The 21,216-nt window shown below is 38.3% G+C and overlaps 1 protein-coding gene across 4 annotated transcripts in view; it reads left to right on the plus strand.

Moving 5' to 3' along the window:
- The first annotated feature begins 7,269 nt into the window (after positions 1-7,269).
- LOC114510425 (ankyrin repeat and KH domain-containing protein 1) overlaps positions 7,270-21,216 on the plus strand; it is a 109,439-nt gene continuing 95,492 nt past the window's right edge. For 3 of the 4 annotated variants that reach the window (XM_028529052.2, XM_036014091.1, XM_028529053.2), the window contains exon 1: positions 7,283-7,729. In XM_028529052.2, the coding sequence (XP_028384853.1) occupies positions 7,439-7,729 (291 nt within the window). In that variant the 5' untranslated portion in view covers positions 7,283-7,438. Of the gene's footprint in view, positions 7,730-21,216 lie in introns of all 4 variants that reach the window. The other variant, XM_028529056.2, reaches the window with a different exon arrangement.

The raw sequence follows: 21,216 nt of genomic DNA on the forward strand, positions 1-21,216 counted from the left end.
CTGGGAGTCAGTCCCTCCCAGTGATGCCAACAGCAATCAAGACTCAACTACAACAGGACAGTGCACACAGTCCACACAGGGGTGCACCTGGAGCACCCAGCATGGGTGACTGGGGAGGCTGCGCCACTAGGCCCTGCAGGACACCTACTACACAATGCTACCCCACTAAGTCCAGGAGATGTACCTGATACATAGAAATAAACAGGGAAGCAGCCAAAATGCGGGGACAAAGAAATAGGTCCCAAATGAAAAAAGAGTAGAAATTTCCAGAAAACTGAATGAAATGGAGGCAAACAAACTATCAGATGCAGAGTACAAAACAATGGTTTAAAACGATGCTCAAGAAACTTAGTGAGACCTTCAACAACACAAAAAAGGACAGAGAAACCATAAAAAAGAACAAATCAGAAATGAAGGATACCTTAACTAAAATGATTAATAATTTACAGGGAATCAATGGTAGGGTAGATGATGCTAAAAATCAAATCAGTGATTTGGAATAAAAGAAAGCAAAAAACACCCAATTGGAATAGCAAAAAGAAAAAAGAATAAAAAAACAATGAAGATAGTGTAAGGAGCTACTGGGACAAGTTCAAATGTACCAACATTCCCATTATGGGGGTGCTGGAAGGAAAAGAGAGAAAGCATGATATTAGAAACCTATTTGAAAAAATAATGACAGAAAAGTTCTGTAACCTGGTAAAGGAACTAGACATACAATTCCAGGAAGCAGAGTCCCAAACAAGATGAACCAAAAAAGTCTACACCAAGACACATCATAATTAAAGTGCAAAAGGTTAAAGACAAAGAGAGAATCTTAAAAGCAGCAAGAGAAAACCAGTTACCTACATGGGAACTCCCATACGACTGTCAGCTGATTTCTCAACAGAAACTCTGCAGGTCAGAAGGGATTGGCAAGGAATATTCAAAGTGATGAAGAGCAAGGACCTACAACCAAGATTACACTACCCAGCAAAGCTATCATTTAGAATTGAAAGACATATGAAGAACTTCCCAGACAGGGATAAGCTTAAGGAGTTCTCACCACCAAACCAGCATAGTATTACATGAAATGTTAAAGTCTTCTTTAAGAAGAAGAAAAAAATGAATGATAAAATGGCAATAAATATATATCTATCAATAACTGAACCTAAAAAAGAAAATAAATGAACAAGCAGAACACAGACTCATAGATACAGAGAACATTTTGACAGTTGCCAGATGGGAGGAGATTGGGGGCATGGGTGAAAAAAGATGTAGGAGTAAGAAGTACAAATTGGTTGTTACAAAATAGTCCCAGGGATGTAAAGCACAGCATGGGGAATATAGTCAATAATATTCTAATACCTATGTATGGTGTCATATGGGTATTAGGTTTATCAGGGTGATCTTACCAAGTGGTAAGTTATATAATGTCTAATCAGTGGAGTGTACACCTGAAAGTAATATATTTTATGTTAAATGTAATTGAAACATAAAAAAATTATTTTTAAAAAAGAAAGAAATCAGCCCTGGCCAGTGTGGCTCAATTGGTTGGATCATTGTCCCATGACCAAAGGGTTGCAGGTTCTATTCCTAGTCAGGGCACATGTCTGGATTGCGGGTCTGATCCCCAGTCTGGGCGCACACAATCCCCGGTTTAGATGCATGAGGAAGGCAGCCAATCGATGTTTCTCTCACATGGATGTTTCTCTCCCTCCCTTCCTTTCTCTCTAAAAGCAATGAAGAAAAAAAAAGTCCTTGGGTAGGATAAAAAAAAAAATCACAAAACTTATTTGAAATACTTAAATTTTTTATTATACAAAAAGTATATATTCACTGTGAAAAACCTAAAACAGTCTAGAAAATACAAATATTCAAAATGATTTAATAAACCTACATATAATTAAACCTATGTATAATTTCATTACCCAAAGAGAATTACTATTAACATCTTGTATGTAACCTACTATACTTTGTCTATGCATGTATGTTATTTCATCTGAAGTATTGACTATATTTTGTGATATGAAATGCTTGTGAAGTTATGTACCTTTAAAATATACCTCTAAAGGTCAAATGGACAAAATTCCTAGTTCAAAGAGTGTCACACACAGAAGTATACCAATTACCTAAAGTAGACTTGGTATTTCTGATTTCCAGCTTGGAGATCCTCCCACCAAATCCTGCTTTCTCTCAATAACCCCAATGCATATTCTTCTCGACATACTGTCCTTTGTTCAACCATTCAAGATTTAAGAAATCCTGACAGAGCTCCAAGCAAGAAGGTAGATATTAATTCTTTCCTCCTGTCCCCTTTGTTTAAACCTGAGTGATTTCCACCATAAGTAATATTTATATACTCATTATTAGAAGTTTGAAAAACACCTATCACTGGCACTCAAGGTATATAATCAAAAGGAGTGATATCATTTACTTGCCCCATTCTCGTTGAGCAGACAGCAAGGATGGAACTTCTAGTGGGCAAACAGGCATTCTTTTTTTGGTGTGTGTGTGTGTGTGTGTGTGTGTGTGTGTGTATTTGCCCCTTTTCAAAAAGGGCAGGCTCAATAACAGAATAAGCTCTATAAAACATTCTGAATAAAATGCTGTAATTTTCTTGCTCCATCGTGGCAGTAGTCCAGTTGCAGGCATAGCCTCTTGTTTTAGAAAAGTATGCCCACCTCCTCGATGTTGCTAGACAGTTTGCAGGTACCTTCAACTATAGCTCAAACAGTGGTAGGCTACAGTCCAGGTGTAATTTTATGACTTTTTGATTAAACTAATATGGGTCCAGCACTTCCTGTAGGATAGAGAGTAGTTTAGAAAGTTAGCCATCTGTAGCATTTTGTTACCACCACCCCCTTCCCCCTAAAAAGGAAAATGATCTAAATGCCATCATTACAGAAATGCACAAATAAATGGGACAATTAGTCAACAGATGACCGTGAATTAGTAAACAAGAATGACAGAGCTCTTTATGTACTGACATGGTACTTCTAGAATAAATTAGGCGACAAAAAGCAAGTTACTGAAGTGTGTATAGTATGCTGTTGCTTGTGTTAAAAAGGCAAAATGTGCCCTGGCTGGTGTAGCTCAGTGGATTGAGCGCGGGCTGCGAACCAAAGTGTTGCAGGTTCGATTCCCAGTCAGGGCACATGCCTGGGTTGCAGGCCATGGCCCCCAGCAACCGCACATTGATGCTTCTCTCTCTCTCTCTCTTTCTCCCTCCCTTCCCTCTCTAAAAAGTGGATAAATAAAATCTTAAAAAAAAGGCAAAATATAAATTCATATGTATGGAATTGCTTATATATGTACAAAAATCTCTAGAAGGATATTGAATAACCTAATAATATAGTTTATTTGTGAGGGGAGATCTGGGTGTTTACTAGGCAAAGGATTCATTTCATTGTATTTTTAGGATTCTTCTTAAAATTTGAACCTTGTGAAAATATTAACTATTCAGATTTTTAAAAAAGATTTTATTTGTTTATTTTTAGAGAGAGGGTAAAGGAGAGAGAAAGAGAGGGAGAGAAACATCAATGTGTGGTTGCCTGTTGCACGCTCCCCACTGGGGATCTGGCCCACAAGCCAGGCATGTGTTCTGACTGGGAATCAAACTGTCAATCCTTTGGTTCTCAGGCCCACTCTCAATCCACTGAGCCATACCAGCCAACGCTAACTATTCAGATTTTTAACCATGAAATTACCTGGTCTAACAAACTTTCAATTTAATTGGAGAAATGAAGAGATAAGTTTTCAATTAAATGTTCCCAACAGTTACAAAGGAGGAAGATAGCAAATTTGGTGGATAGGGATAATCCACCAAATTTGGGGAGTTAGGGATAACTCCACCTACACGGTTAATCAGCAGGTTTATAAGAGTGATATAATGTTTGGAGTATTATATCAGATTACCTGATTGACGAAGTTCCTCTGTCATGGATGGTAATGTGAAATAGTGGGGAAAGCATGGATTTTGAGATGAGGCAGAAATAAATTCAAATCTTAGCTATTCCGTACAATGACCTTACAAGCTTGGATAAGTTAATTAACCTTTTTGGAATTTCAATTTCCTCATCTATAAAATGGGTGAAATCTTGGTAGGGTTATTATTATAAAGGCTATATGATATAACATCCTAGTGCAACAAATTCGTTGGCTTACTTAACCTCCTTTCCTTATATATTGGACTGAACTGAGATGGACTGACATGCAGACATTAAATGTTTTGAGGAAATGCAGATTGCAGTGAAAGATCTACTTGTAGCTAAAGTCTCTGTATGTACAATTTAGTTGGCCAAGCTCATATTTCTTATGAGGAATAAAACCTTTCATTACCTCAGAAGTTTTAAAAATCCTTGGGCTATACAGTGTCTCCTTTTTCCTTTTCCTTCTGTCTGAAAGATGGTCAGAAGAAGAGTGTTTTGAAACATATTACAATGATGTCCTAATAAATATTCTCACTCATTTCCTATGGGAAAACATTTATTCGAATGCTCATTTCTAATGAATATACTCTTAAGACAGATTTTGCTCTCTATGACTTATTCAGCATTTGAAAAATCAGTGTTACCTTTTATTAGTAAATATCATCTGAAGATATATTAAAACTAAGGTTACCCACCAAATCACACTAATACTTATTGATACTTTACACTGATATATTAAGTGTGATTTTATATATTCACCAATTAGTTTTTACATTTGTAAAACCACATGAATGTGGAATATATGGAGACATTAAATCATTTTTAATACAGAGCTTATATAGCAGTCGCCAAGTCTAGGAGATTGGGAGTTCCTAACTTCCATATTTACTATCAAACTACTGACAGTAAGTGTCTTAGGTAAAGTTCCAGGAGAAAAAAATTATTGCTCAATCATATTTTCCTGGCTAACCTCAGGGTTGGTTGCTAGGCATTGAGTAGAGAAGCATTTTTTATATACTGAGAGAATACTTTTGTCTCAAATATGCTGGGAAAAATTTCTATACCCAAATTTCCTCTGTCTTGAGATCCATTACGTTTGAAGAATTTAATGAGTTTGTTTAGGGAGTTGCATCAGAAATTATTTTTGTATTAGAGGTAGGAATGACAAGTAGTTCCTTTGTAATGCTGTACTAGTCAATACCTGTTTTTGCCTAAGGATGTATCCATACCAATTCTGGATAATCCAGCTTTGAAGTGGGATGGGCAGTGCTGGCTTTCTTTTGTTGGTGTTATTACTTTGGGCTGTGACCTAGTCACACATGCCTTGGAAACTTAAAACAGCACTGAGGACTGAGGATATGGGCTAATTAAGAACCACAAATTCTAACTACAGCCAGTATATACCTGGCATTTACATCAAAATAGTTTTCTAGAAAAGGTACAAGGCTTTTTTCCATTTTCTACATCTTATTTTCTAGAAAGAACATTTACCTAACATGTTCTGCTCTTAGGAAATACTGTCTTTTTTTTTTATTCATGTGAAATGCCAAAATGAACAATTACCAAACCAAAGAAATTTTCACGATATTCAAAATATTCTTTAAATAAAGTTAGGCAGAATCCATTTTTAAAGTCATTTAAACAATTATTATATTCATTACAGAATTTTCAGATTGTAGTTCAGGGGAGGTAAATATTAAATATTGCACAATCAAGATATACAAAGCCCTTTGTTAAAGTTGCAAAAGAGGAGACAATGCCAAATCGTTTGCTTTTACCCAGCCTCTGTTGGCTAAAAATCATACTGACATTTTCCGGGTCAAAGGACATTTGACATACAGTCCTCACCAAGCGCCTTTCTTGTGATCTCTGATCATAGGATTAGTTGGAACGTGAGCATTTTTAAACGCCTCTTTATTGACAAAGGAGACAGAAGTAGTAGAGATAGAGTTTCTTAGAGGATAAGAGACCCCCTTAGCTAGCTTTCTACTGCATCAGAAATCTGACAAGAATCACTTTGATGGGCAGGGCTCAGGGGCAGATGAACTGAAGAGGATCTAACAAACATAAGTTTTTATTGTAAGTTCGGCACTCTGCTAAGCGCCCTATGTTATTACCTAATTTATTTATAACAGCAACAACTCAAAGAGGGAAATACTAATATGGCCCGCATTTTACAGATGAACGAACTGAAAGTCACTGAGATTAAACAACAAACACCCAAAGGTCACACAGCAAACAAGTGGCAGCACCAGAACTCGAAACTGCTCCAGAACAAGCACTCTTTTTTAACCACTGCTTTCAACCCGGCGGTCTGATCCTACGCCTTGGGAGCAGCCTTTCCCCCGCTTCCTTCGTGGGACAGTTCCCAGTACTGAGGCTTGGCGCTGTCCAGCCCTCAGGCCTGCCGCCTTTCACAAGAAGAGAACGCGGCCCCGCGGGGCGATCCCGCCCGCAGGTTGTAGAACTGCCGCGCCCAGTCGCGTCACTGCACGCGGGCGGGCCGAATGTCCTCTGGGTGCCCATCCCAAGCAAACCCCACAGCCCCCTTGAAATTCTCCGGACGGGTTCTATTCCGAAAGGCTGGAGGTGAGCAGCAGGACGGACACCACGCCCCTCTCTCATAGTCCCCTTACTCTAGTCCAAAGACCTCAGGCAATAGTTTAGGCATCCTCACCTGTCCCAGAAGAGCGACCTCTCTAGTGACTGACGCAACGCTCCTCCAATCAGGGCCTGGTGGGGAGGTGGACTCTAGCTGAGACTGATTGCTGGTTTCTCCAATCCTGGTGCAGCAACCCTCCGGCCGCAGTCTCCGTGCCTGGCAAAGAGCGACAGGTGGGAGCTGCGTTACCTCCGCGTCTTTTGCATACTTGACGTAGAAGCCTCCGAGAGCATGGTGAATTCTACTCCGAAGCTCACCTATTCTTGCAGGTCGTCACCTCACCCATAATTTTATCACAAGTGGAAATTCCCCAACCCTTTCCCGTCACCTCGGATGGGGGCGGGATGAATGGTACTCTTAGTGACCAATTGTACCACGCGACGTCCTATGACAATATGACCGACACCTTAAGACGCCAATGAAATCTCCCACTGTCAGGGGTCACTGTGACTGACCACGAGGCCAACTAATCCACTTTAAGGTCGTGATGCGATAGTCAGAGAACTTGACCAATGGAGGTAGAAAAAGACCGGAAGTCAGCGCGGGTAATAGGGGGCGGGTGTTCGCAACCGCCTAGGCCTGCGCGGGTCAACGCAGCTTGGAGGCCCAGAGCCAGCGAGCGGCGCGTGACGAAGAGCCTGAGCGACGGGTTGTCTAGGCCAATGATCTGCACCTGCTTTGGAGCTATAGCCAGTGGCGAGTGTGGGGGGCGGGAGGCAGCAGGTTAGGCAGTGAGAAGTTAGTGGCGCTGCTGGGACGGGGGAAAGGAGACGCTTTTTCCTCCTGCTGCTGTTCTCGTTCCTGGGATCAGCGGCGGCGGTGGCCGCGAGTGACTCTGCAGTGCCTCCGGCTCCGCGTGCGAATCATGCTGACCGACGGCGGAGGCGGGGGCACCTCCTTTGAGGAGGACTTGGACTCCGTGGCTCCGCGATCCGCCCCAGCCGGGGCCTCGGAGCCGCCTCCGCCGGGAGGGGTCGGGCTGGGGATCCGCACCGTGAGACTCTTTGGAGAGGCCGGGCCTGCGCCGGGAGTCGGTGGTGGCGGCAGCGGTGCTGGCGGAGGGGACGCGGCGCTGGATTTCAAGTTGGCGGCTGCTGTGCTGAGGACCGGGGGTGGAGGTGGTGCCTCTGGCAGCGACGAGGACGAAGTGTCCGAGGTACGGCTCCAGGACCCCTACCTTCCATACAGCGTGGGGCATGAAAGCTCTGTGGGTCGGTGCAGGGCGGGGGCCACCCTCATGCTGCCCCGGCGGAGTCATTCTTTGACAGCGATCTGCTCCAAGGCGGCAGTGGCACGGTGCGGGCCTAGTGCTCCCTCTGCTTACTCTTCAGCCTGCGGCTCCAGCCGGACCGGTTCCCGTCACCTTCCGTAGATCCGCAATGGTCTCTAAGCTTCGCGCGGGAACAAGGACTCTTCAGGCTACCTCCCGCCCACCCCGCTTTGGAGATGGGGGGGCGGGGTCTTGCCAGAGTCCCTGCCCTTGGTACTGAGAGAGCGAGACAGGAGAGAGAGACTGAGTCAGAGAGACAGGGAGTCGGAACTAGCTAGCTCAAAGAGCGTTTCAATTATATGCCTCTCCCCAGGTTGACTGGTTGGACATTTATTTGCCTTATGCTTTACCTGTGTATTTAAGTCGGGTTCTTAATTCCCGTCTTTAGTTTGAGACAGGTGAGTGTTAAGGAGCTCCCTGCCCTTACCCTGAAAAATCACGTGAGTCTTGCACCTGGGACCTTTTGTGAAGTTAGGAAAAGGAAGTTCCCGTAAAACTACAGAGTGGTTGGATAGCTGAACTGGGGAGATTCTTAGGCTTGGAGAAGGCGAGGCACCCTATAGAGATATTTTGAAATGAGGGAATTAGTTAATCAGGCCCTTCTTTTGACTCTTTATGTTTATACTGGGCCTTTTTAGATCTGAGCAATCTAGGATAGTCGGCATCATCCTTTGGGCTCTAGGGAAAAAGGTATTTTCTATATGTACTTTTTCCCTCTTGACTGTGGCTTGGATATGGTACAGTGCTGTGATGATTATTGTTCCAAGTGCTCGGAGTATTGTATTTGGGTTCTAAGGTGCCTGGCTCATCCCTTATGACTAATTATTTTAACCTCTGATCTTGGTGTTAAAGTACAAGGATTTCTCTGTGTGTACAACTATCCTGGCTGTTGTATTTGAGGGGAATAGGAGAAACTGTTTGTGGCTTGCAGAATTCAGTTAGTGCACTGTTTTACATTATGGGTTCTGAACAGGGAGTCCTTCAGGTTTAAAACCTTCATACATTGTGACCCCAGAATCTTGCTTTGGGAAAAACTGTGTGGGTTGTAAGAGAGTTAGTCCCTCGAATGTCTGTATCTTTGATGCAAATTGATGAGAGATAGGCTTAGAACACTTTTACCTATAAAATAAACATCTTTAGACTCTAGAGTGTACTTTTCCTTGAGACTTGTCTAAAAGTGATGGAAAGATGAGGTACTTGATTTTCTGGACTATTTTTACATAACTATCATAGGTGGGATAAAAGATCACTCATTTGCTTTTACATAAGTGGTATCCTTAAATTTATTCAGAGGTAGAGTGCTAATGAGTCTCCAAAGTCGTAAATCTCTTAACTCTTTGGGCTCATATGTTTTATCTGGGAAGTGAGATTTTAAAATAACCGTTTCTGCCATTTTGGTGAGGCTTGTAAACATGCATACACAGAATTTCATTTGCAGCCTGCATACCATGTGGTTAAGGCTATGAGCAGAATCCACATCTTTTGTCTTGTTTTGATTTTTATCAGAGAAATTATTTAGGCTAATCGTAGAAGAACCCCTTACTTAAGTCTCCTGTTTACTTAAGTTTTCTGTGTCTAAAAAGGACTTAAGTATTAAGTGTCTATGTAGACCTTATTTTTGAAGTGGAGATTTTGGAGTGGGGACTGGTCTAAGATCATGCCCAGTGTATATATAGCTTCTTTCTTAACCTGTGGAGAAAAGAAATTTTGTTATTTTTTGTTTCTCCAATGTCATATAGAGAAGGAATTCCTGGAGTATCTAGTGTCTGCTGTATAGTACATGTGGTAGGATATAGTCTATGCCTTTGTGAGTGAAATGACCTATTTTAGCCAAGCAGATTTCTTGCCTTTTTTCTGCCTGACAGGATGAGCTGTCTTCTCCCATATTATTGCCTTTGAATTTCAGTGTGAAGACCATAAATAATAATCTTCAAAAAACACTCAGCAAAGTGGCATTTGATGATAATACTAAAATCTTTATTTTAATCTTTCTTAGATGTTTTAGAATGAAGTATTTAGATCTAGACATTCAGAAAGATAATGGGTTGTTTGTAGTTTGAGAGTGAAGTTTGTTTTTTCCCCTCAATGGTCTAAGTGAGAAATGGGTAAGAAACATAGAGGCCTAGTGTATTTGCTCTAGAATTAGGTGAAGTCATACATTTGGTGTACAAAGGTGTGGATGCTCTAAGGACCTCTTTTCTAGTCATTATCAGAGCCTATAGCTGAGAAAAAAAACAAGTTGCTTTTCCTCGCTGGCGAAGTCAAAAGATCTTTTAGTTTGAGTTAAAGTGCTTGGGTCTTTTTGAAAAATTTTATATTAGAATTGTGTTATTTTAGGGAATCCCACCATTTGGGCTCTCTGGTTCTTGTTTTAAATATTGGGGTAAATACTGGTATGTTATGTATTTCATCACATATAACGAGAATGTTCCTTAGCTGTCAAAGGCCTTTAATACCAGAACTTGCATTGGATTCTATTGAAACGTGCCCATTGTTCGGAATAGAGATCAGGTTGAAAATTTTTTAAAAGCGAGTTTTTATTTAGATTTGAAGTCTTTTCCATTGTAGCAAAAGAAAAATAAAATTCCTAAAGAAAGGACTTTAGTGAGATATATGACTCAGTTTTTCTGTCATAAGAATGTATGCATACACAATGTGTGTATAGATACAAAATTCTTCTTTTAAAATTATAAAAATATAGTCTCATGGTGTAAAAAGATATCTATTTAAAAAGCATAGCTTTATATCATAATGAGGTTTTTTTTTTTCTAGAGGCAAGTGCACACAGACATCATATATAACAATTTATAGCAAATTATAAAAAAGCTCAGTAGGGAATTTTTTTTCCTGAGAATTACTTTTAGAGTTGAAGACACAGGCCCATACAGAAGTTCCATTCTGATTTTCTTTAGCAGGAGAGGAGATGGATCATTTCCTTTAGGGATATTCATGATCCTATAATCTAGAGCAAGGTTTCTCAACAGCAACATACTAACATTTTGGGCCAGATAATTCTTTGTTATGAGGGCCTTTCCTATGCATTAGTAGCATCCCTAACCTTTACCCAGTAGATGCCAGTAAAACCCACTTGGTTGTGACAGCCAAAAAAGTCTCCTGGGGGCAAAATCACCACTGGCCTAAAGGCCACTCTTATTGTCAGAGATGGCAATTTTGTCATGAATACTCAGTATTCAAACTTCAGGTAAACAAGGTGAGTCACTGCTTTTAATAGCATCTCAGGGCTTAAGCTTATAACCAGAACAAGAAAAAAATTAAAAGAGGGTACTGAAAGTTTTAAAATGCTGTAAATTTTCTATAGTAAATTTATCATTTGGGGGAACTTTTACTTATAGAACTATATTATTTTTTAAAAACCCATTCATTGTCCAGGAAAGTGAATTTAAAAAAAAAAAACCTTTATGGGGACTTTGCTTAGAGAAAGGGCTTTTATTCCATAAATTAGCATCAGGAGTGATAAATAGGAAATGGAACTTTGTGTTCTAGCAAGCAAATTTTGGAGACATTGGAGATGTTTATTGAAGGAGAAGTTGCATAGTATTAACTGTAACAATTTGTTATGTACCATGAGTATCAACCATGCACATGTTTTATTCTGTAAAGCCTGAAGACTTCACATATAAAATGATACGTGTCGATGAGTATGGTACATGGACAGTTGATTGGTATGGACAGAGGAAAACCTGATTGTGAAACTTGAAGTATGTAGGGGTTTCCTTTTGGTTATTATTTAGTAAATTTCAATAAATGATTAAATTCATATAGTTTATAAGTCAAGGCAAAATAAAGACAAGTACAGTTAAAAGTCTAGAGGTTACCGCCTCCTCCAAGTATCCTGCCTTCTACACCTTGTGTTGTGTATTCTTTCAGATTTTCTTTATGGAAATACAGATATACATTTTAATTTTCCCCACTGTTACAAAAAAGATTCATATGAGATTTTTAAGTGGTAAATTAAAGAAGGATTTAGACTTTTTATCTAAACAAAGTGATAAAACACGTTAAGAATGAAGCATTGGGGAAGAGTTTAAGGACATTCCCTTCTGAGCCTATCTGATAGTAGAGTGATGATGTATTAGATGCCCTCTGAAAGTCCGTTTTAGCCTTCTGATTCAGTGATGAAGATATGATAAATAAAAAATGTTGCTTCAAAGAAAGCAAAGCAGTTTTTTAAAAGCATTAGTTTTGGGTTGGCAAGTATAAAGAAAAGAAATGAGTCTACCACTTTTTTTTTTTTTTTTGGCCAAATTTACCTTCCTATAGGACCAAAGTTGTAAGAAATAAAATCAATTCCTTTTTTTTTTTAACTCACTGCATGTGAACTATTTCAATATATCTATCTTCTTGGACCTTCTTATTTACAATTTTCCTCTCCTGTTGCTTGTCTGTAAAGTCATAGAATCCTGGTGATAATGCTATCTCATCTCATTTTTAGGTAACTGCTACCATTTATTGAATGCTTATTATATGCCTGTACCGTACTAGATACTTTCATTATTTTATTTAATCGTTTCAACATCCGTTTGAGGTAGGTATATTATCTACATTTTTATAGACAAATAAATGTAGGCTCAGAGAAATGATGAATCAAAAAAACAAACCAAAAAAATGGTCAAAAATGTTACACAGCTTGTAAGTGGTAAAACTAGGATTTGAATTTGGTACAGAATCCAGAGTCCATGCTACTATTTCGCTTCCTCAAATTAAAAATACTCACAAAGTTTTTGGTTACAGAATGCTTTTTCTTTAATACATGCTTGCTTAGTCCCTGTTGAAGTTTTCATAGATCTAAAGTGAAATGAGAAAAGTAAGAAGGCCCTGGCTGGGTAGTTCAGTTGGTTAGAATGTCTTTCTGATTGCCAAGATTGCAGGTTTGATCCTCACCCGGACACATAAAGGAATCAACCAGTGAATGCATAAATAAATGGAATGATAAATCTATGCCTCTCTCTCTCTTTCAAAAATCAATTAAAAAGTAAGGGCAATTTTTTATACTTGTTTTATACTTGTTATACTTGAGATAAACAATGCCCTTCCTACTCTTACAAAATGATTATTTAAAATATCTCTATTTGACAAAATATCAAATTGGAAACTTCATGTCAAAACCCTGGGAAAAGCCTCACAAGTTTGGGAACCGTTGAGTTAAGTGACTTACTCAGGATCACACAACTAATTTGTAGTAAAAATAGGTCATCCAACTCCCATTCTAGTTATCCTACTTGCTAGATTGTCCTGCTTACTATTTCTCTTCTGATGCATTGTACCAGTGAATTAATTAGTTGCTTAAGAAATGCCTGTTTCAAACTAGCATATAATCCATAGTTAATGTTGTTGGAAAAGTTTTTTTTAAGGAATTTTTTAAAAGATTTTATTTATTTATTTTTAGACAGGGAAGGGAGGGAGAAAAAGAGAGAGAGAAACATCAATGTGCAGTTGCTGGGAGCCGAGGCCTGCAACCCAGGCATGTGCCCTGACTGGGAATCGAACCTGCGATGCTTTGGTTTGCAGCCGGTGCTCCATCCACTGAGCTACGCCAGCCAGGGCGAAAAGTTTTATATTTAATGAAATTAATGACTGCCATGTAGATCAATATATTAAGAAAGAAATCAAAGGTGTACCATTGAGCACAGCAGGAGCACTATTCTAAGGTCATTTCGTAATTGAACTTACTTGAAAAGTTCAAGCCTTGTCATTATTCATTTTTAAAGAATTAGAAATATTAAAACCACTGATAAAGACATATACCCAACTTTGCACCAACACTTGCAACTTTGCCAATATGGGAAACACTTGTTTTGTTATATTGTTAACACTCTAATTTGTAAAAATTAAAACTTTTGTACTATCCTATTGGTAGTTACTGACAGTGTATGGTTCCTGCAAATGAAGGTCATTTCGATTGACTCGTTTACCTTCCTTCTGGCCAACTTAACCTAAACCAAAAAGAAAGTAAAGTTGTATGTACGGTAACTGTTCTTTATTTGCTAGGCTGAAATTGAGCAACTGTTTTGTGAAAGAGCACATTTTGTTCTTTCTCCACTACACACACTTCAGTTCTTTGTTTTTTCCTTTAATGGATGCTCTTTTTAGTAGTGGAAAGGGTGTTTTTTTTAAAAAGCAGATATCCCACTGTATCTAAGTGGTTTGATTCACCTGCATTAGTGTGCAATTTTGAAAAGAGAAGGGCCAAGTGTACGCCAGGGATTAGCCCTCAGAACTAAAGAATTGAGCATGAGAACAGTTTATTATGTTGCCAAGGTAAGTTTGATGTGTTTAACAGTTTGAAATGAGGACAGTTAGATTGAGAACAAGTGTTTGTGTATCATAAAAATGACCATTTTAACCATTTTTAAATTTTATACGTTGTGTTAGATGTAATTTACCATTTGAAAGTGTACAGTTCATTGGCATTAAGTGCATTGTCATTGTTGTGTGACCATCACTGCCAGACATCTCCAGAACTTCATCTTCCCAAGTGGAAACTGCGCTCATTAAACACGAATGCCCCAGCTTCCCCTCCCCAGCCCCTAGCAACCACAATTCCTACTTGTTTTGTCTCTATGAATTTGACTACTCTAGGTACATCAAATGAGTGAAATAATACAGTATTTCTATTTTTGTGACTGGCTTATTTCACTTAGTATAATGTCTTCAAGGTTCATACTTGGAGCATATGTCAGAATTTCATTCCTTTTAGAGGCTGAATACTATTCCACTTCGTGTGTGTGTGTGTGTGTGTGTGTGTATATATATTATTTTTTTTTGTCTATCCATTAGTGGATACTTGGATTACTTCTACCTTTTGACTAGTGTGAATATGCTACTCTGAACATGGGTGTACAAATAATCTGTTCAAGTCCCTGCTTTCAGTTCCTTGGGTATATATCCAGAAGTGGGATTGCTGGATCATATGCAAATGCTATTTTTTATATTTTGAGGAATCACCATACTGTTTTTTATAGCGGCTGTACTTTCCCACCAACAATGCACAAGTGTTGCAGTTTCTCCACAGTCTAGCCAATACTTGTTATTTTCTGTTTGGTTTTGAGTGATAGTCATCCTAATGGTTATGAAGTGTTATCTCATTGGGGTTTGGATTGGAATTTCCCTAGTGATTAGTGATATTGAGCATCTTTTCATGTGCTTATTGGCCATTATATATCTTCTTTGGAGAAATGTCTATTCAGATTCTTTGCCTATTTTTAATTGGGTTGTGTTCTCACTGTTTAACTGTAGAAGTTCTTTATGTATTCTGGATATTAATCCCTTATCAGATATATAATTTGTATTTTCTCCCATCCCATGGGTTGCCTTTTCATTCTTGAAAGTGTCCTTCCATGCTTAAGTTTTTAATTTTCATCAAATCCAATTTACCTATTTATTCTTTTGTTGTTTGTACTTTTGGTGTCATATCCATGAGGTCATTGCCAAATCCAAAGAAGATCCCCCCCAATGTTTTCTTCTAAGAATTTTATAGTTTTAGCTCCTGTTTAGCTCTTTGATCCATTTTGAGTTAATTTTTGTGTATGGTGTAAGGTGAGAGTCCAACTTTATTCTTGTGCATGTGGATATTTAGTTTTTCCAACACCATTTGTTGGAAAGACTATCTTTTATGCCATTGAATACTCTTGGCATCCTTGTTGAAAATCGGTTGACCATGAATGGGAGGGTTTATTTCTGCCCTCTCTGTTCTCTTTCATCGGTCTATATGTCTTTCTTTATGCCAGTACCACACTGTTTTGATTACTGTAGCTTTTGTAGTAAGTTTTGAAATCAGAAAGTGTTAGTCCAACTTTGTTCTGTTTTTTTTTGTGTTTTTTTCCCAAGATCGTTTTGGTCCCATGACATTCCACATAAATTTTAGGATGGGTCTTTCTCTTTCTGCAAAAAATGCTGTTGGACTTTTGATAATCAGGGATTGCAATGTATCTGTAAATTGTTATGGGTGAGAACAAGTTTTAATACAAATCTTATGTAATTATTTCATCACAATAGATATTAAAAAATGAAAATGGAAAAACATTAAAAAGAACCTGTAACATGGAAAGACTGAGTATTTACTGTTGTCCTGCTTGAAGCCATTGAACCCAGTTAATGTGGAATACTATGCTCTGAGTACGTGTTTCTGTAGTGTAACTCTTAGGGGTTTTTTTGTTGATTTATCCTCATATTGACTGTGATTGATTTTGATGCTTCATATATTGATTAAATGCTAGGAAGAATATTCTTTGTCCTTTGTATGATTAGAGATGAGTTTTAGAAAAGTCATCTCAATATGCTATTAAACCTTGATCAATGAACTTATAGTATTTTCTTTAATGATGTAGAATTTAAAGAGTTTTCACATAGGCATTTTATGACATCTTAGTCAGAAGGTAAAGTTCTGGCCATGTCAGTTGATACTTTTGAGTGGTATACTTTGAAAGGACTTCCTGCTCTTAACAGTTTCTAATTGATTTTTTCCTGTCCATGTTTTCTTATTTGCTGTTAAATCTCTACATTTTATTTTGTCTTTTAAAACGTGTGTTATTGTTGCCCTGGCCAGGGGGCTCAGTCGTTGGAGAGTTGTCCTGTGCACCAGAGGGTTGTGTGTTCAATTCCTGGTCAGGGCACACGCCTAGGTTGCAGATTTGATCTCCAGTCGGGGAGCCTGCGGGGAGCATGTCTGAGGTAGCTCATCAGTGTTTCTCTCTCACATCCACGTTTCTCTCCTAGTCCCTGTCCCTGTCCCTTTAGCTCTTCCTCTCTCCCCCTTCCTTTCTCTCTAAAAACTCAGTAGCGGGACATCCTTGGTTGAGGATTTAAAAAAAGTATACAGTTGCTAAATTTGGTAATGTGAAACAAACTAGCATCAAAGAGCATATCCCAAAAGGGGCAATAGTCCAATTATATTGGATACATTCTCTTTTTTTGTTACTTTTTATTGTGATACAATTTCAAACTTATGGGAAAGTTGCAAGAACAGCACAAGGAACTCTTGCCATATACCCCTTTACCTAGATTTGCCAATTATGTTCATTTTGACCCATTTTCTTTCTCTCCATAAACAAAAAATAATTTATTTTTGGAATCATTTGAAAGTAGGTTGCATACATGGTGCATCTTTACCCTTAAATCCTTCAGTGTACATCCCTAACAACAAAAACATTCTCTTACATAATTACAGTGTATTTATCAAAATAAGAAATTTAACACATTTGTGAAGTATTTTTCAAATTCAAGTTCTCAAAGTTTTAAAATTGAAATATAACTCTTTAAAGTGTATAATTCAGTGTTTTTAAATAGATTCACAAATTTGAGCAACCATAACATTTATTTATTTATTTATCTATCTATCTATTTATTTATTTATAGGGGGAGAGAGGGAGAAAGAAGGAGAGAAACATCAATGTGAGAGAGAAACATTGATAGGCTGCCTCTCACACCCCAACTAGGGACCATACCTACAGCCCAGCCATGTGGCCCCACTGGGAATTGAACCAGCAGCCTTTTGCTCTATGGTGTGACACCCAACCAATGGAGCCACACTGGTCAGGGCTCCGCTGTCTATTTTAAAAGATTTTTATCACAGGTTCAATTCCCAGTCAGGGCACATGCCTGGGTTGCAGGCCACAGCCCCCAGCAACCGCACATTGATGTTTCTCTCTCTTTCTCTTTCCCCCTTCTTTCCCTCTCTAAAAATAAATAAAAAAATAAAATCTTTTTTAAAAATAAAATAAAACATTGTTATCATCTCCAAACAAAACCTCGTACCCATTAGCAGTCATTTCCCATTCTCCCTTTCCCTCTAGCCCCTGGTAACCATTTATCTACTTTTTCTCTGGATTTGCCTCCTCTGGGCATTTTTATGTAAATGGAGTCATACAGTATGACAATATGTAGTCTTGTGCCTTGCTTCTTTCACTTAGCATATTGTTTGCAAGGTTTCTACGCGTTGTATCATTAGAATAATTTTCCATTTTGTGAATATGCCACATTTTGTTGATTGATTTTTGTTTGATAACATTTAGGTTATTTCCATACTTAGGCTATTATGAAAATGATGCCATGAATATTTGTGTATCAGTTTTGCACAAACATATCTTTTCATTTCCCTGTGTATGTGTATGTGTACACACACACACACCCTAGGACTGGAATTGCTTGGTATTATGATAACTCTATGTTTAACTTTCTGAGAAACTACCAAGGTGTTTTCTACAGCACTGCAACATTTTATATTCTACCAGCAATATATGAGTGTCCTAATTTCTCTACATTCTTGTTAACCTTTTTTTTTTTTTTTAACTATAGCCATCCTGGTGGATATGGAGTGATATCTCATTGTGGTTTTGATTTGCATTTCCTTATTGACTAATAAAGTTGAGCCTCTTCTCGTGTCTGTTGGCTATTTGTATATCTTCGGCGAAATGTCTATTCAAATATTTTTCCCATGTCTTGATTGGGTTATTTGTCTTTCTGTTGTTGAATTGTTTTTTGTTTTTAGAAAAAGATGTCTATTTTGGATACTAGTCCCTTAGGTGCATGATTTGCAAAATATTTTCTCTCATTCTGTAGGTTGTCTTTTCGCTTTTCTTTTTTTTTTTTTTTTTTAAGATTTTACTTATTTATTTTTAGAGAGGTGGGAAGGGAAAGAGAAAGGGAGAGAAACATCAGTGTGTGGTTGCCTCCCATGTGCCCCCTACTGGGGACCTGGTCTGTAACCCAGGCATGTGCCCTGACTGGGAATTGAACTGGTGACCCTTTGGTTCACAGGCCTGTGCTCAGTCCACTGAGCTACACCAGCCAGGACTCTTTTCAGTTTCTTGATTGTGTTAACACTTTTAAATTTTGGTAAAACTCTATTTTTATATTTATCTATTTTTTGTTGTTGCATATGCTTTGGTGTCATGTCTAAGAAACTATTGCATAATCCAAAATCAATTATTTATGCATGTTTTCATCTAAGAATTTTGTAGTTTTAGCTTTTACACTTAGGTCTGTGATCCATTTTGAGTTAATTTTTATGTAAGACGTGAGGTAGAGGTTTAACTTTATTTTTTTTTAATGTGGGTATCCAGTTGTTCCCAATACCATTTGTTGTGAAGAGTGCTTTTTTTAAAAAAAAAGATTTTATTTATTTCAGAGAGAGGGAAAGGAGAGGAAAAGGAGAGAGGGAAACATCAGTGTGAGGGGGAATCATCAGTGGTTGCCTCCCCTATGCACCCCCACTGACCAGGGACCCAACCTGCAGCCCAGGCATGCATGTGCTTTGATTGGGAATCAAACTGACAACATTTCACTGGCCAGGCAGAAAAGACTATTTTTTCCTCCATTGAATTGTCTTGGCACTCTTAAGTTGACTGTAAATGTGAGGGTTTATTTCTATTCTGTTCTATTAATTTACATGTCTTATGCCAGTTCCATACTGTTTTGATACTGTAACTTTCTTAGTAAGTTTTGAAATTGGGAAGTGTACTTCTTTCAGCTTTGTTCTTTTCCAAGGTTGTTTTGGTATTTGGGTTATTGGATTGTTATTGTCCTCTTGATTTGGTCTTCAAGAGAGGTTTAATGGAGGGTATTTAATATGCTGAAGAATTTTTGTGTGGTCATACACAAAAGATCCTCTCCCCATTCCTCATAATATTCTAGCTCTTGAAGTTTCTGTTCCTCTTGTGTATGCTGAAGGTGGGTGGGAGGGAGGGAACTCATGTGATTTAAATTGTGTTTACTGTGCTACCAGAAGAGCAAGTTGTCATTGTATCATTTGTGTGTTTTAATCCGTCTCTTCCCTAACAAAGTCTGGAGAAATGAGCGGGGACAAACTGAAGTGGGAGGAGATGGCTGGTTTGGGTAGTTGTAGTTTGAGTGTGTCTGACGTGGAATCTGGTCTGCAAGAAGAATATGGACAGAATTTGTTTTTCCAGGGTAATAAACAAATGGGTAAGTGGAATAACATAAAACATAGCAATTAGAGTTTTTGCATCTGGTATCTTTTAATAACTGCTTAAGAGGTGTGAATTTGATACTTAAGTAGCATGTATTTACTTGACACCCAAGCCAGTGTTATCACCTGTGTGAGTAAACTGCCAAAGCAAATCTTGGATGTCACTGCTCAAATGGTTCCAATTATGTTAAATTACTGGTTATTTTAATTCTATGAACAGTTAAGAGTCTATACAATATTTTAGTATCTGTTTTACTTAGGACATGACTGAGAGGTTAACAAAAGAAAGTTTATTTTAATTTGAAGATATTATTATTTAAGACTGCTTAAATCAAGTACATGGGTTGGGCCTATAGCTACCCCCCACCACAATTTAGAATAATATGATAATACAGTATCAAATAGTATGATCATACAGTACTATTGTGTGTAATCTCATTGTTAATCTGTGACAATTATTATTCACTCATTCTCTACAGAAGAAAATTAGAGTTTTGTTTGGGATAGGGCCTTTTCTTCATGAACCCACATCTTGCATAATAAAATTGCGTCTTTCAGAGTTAGATTCGTTGGCAGTCTGTTTGAGAATTCTGATTGGTATTGTAGAGTAGATTTATTTGTTACACAATAATACATCTAAAGCCTGCTATTTTTTAAGCTTTGTGCTAGGCTTTGGAATTACAAGGATGAAAAAATGAGGTCCCTGTTCATTAAAGACATCAGTCTCTTTAGGAACTAAACATTCCAGAGGATGTGAAAACAAAGTAAATTATTTATTCAAATTATATTTGCCCTTTCTTAACTCCTTTCAGACATTGACAAATTATATTTGAGTGTTTGTCCTAGGCATTATATACTTTAACTGCATCGCCTCATTTAATTTTCTCATGGTCTTGTGATAGTTAAGATCCTAAACTAAGTATGGATCATTGACCTGTGTTAATTGGATGATCGCTGTAAAGTTTGATGTTTGGGTGTCTTCAGTAGTTTGATGTGGTTTAAGTGGAAGGTTTAAAGGGGCTGTGATTTTACAACATGAAAGGCTACGAAGTCCATCCACATGAGATTGTCTTTTTGCTCATATTTGAGCAAAGCCACAGCTGCTTCATTATGTTCTGTAAACTCTCCAAGTATGTCTGGGTTCAGGACCTTTGGCATTTGCTGTTCACTCTTAGCAGTCTTCTCTTCGATATCCACATTGCTTCCCTGTCTCACTTCTTTCAGTGGTCTGCTAACAGGTCTTCCAACTGCCTCATGTACATATGTTCCATAAACATCTCAGACTCACCAGTTCTGAAACTGAACTTATCATTTCCCCCTCCACCTGTATCTCCTCCGACCCTGCCCCCATCTTTGTAAATTATATTGCCCTAAGGCTAGTCACTGTCTTCAGAAACCTCGGCGCTCACAACTGCTGTTTCTTCTC

This window comes from Phyllostomus discolor, chromosome 13, assembly GCF_004126475.2.
Source record: "Phyllostomus discolor isolate MPI-MPIP mPhyDis1 chromosome 13, mPhyDis1.pri.v3, whole genome shotgun sequence".
Taxonomy (NCBI): domain Eukaryota; kingdom Metazoa; phylum Chordata; class Mammalia; order Chiroptera; family Phyllostomidae; genus Phyllostomus; species Phyllostomus discolor.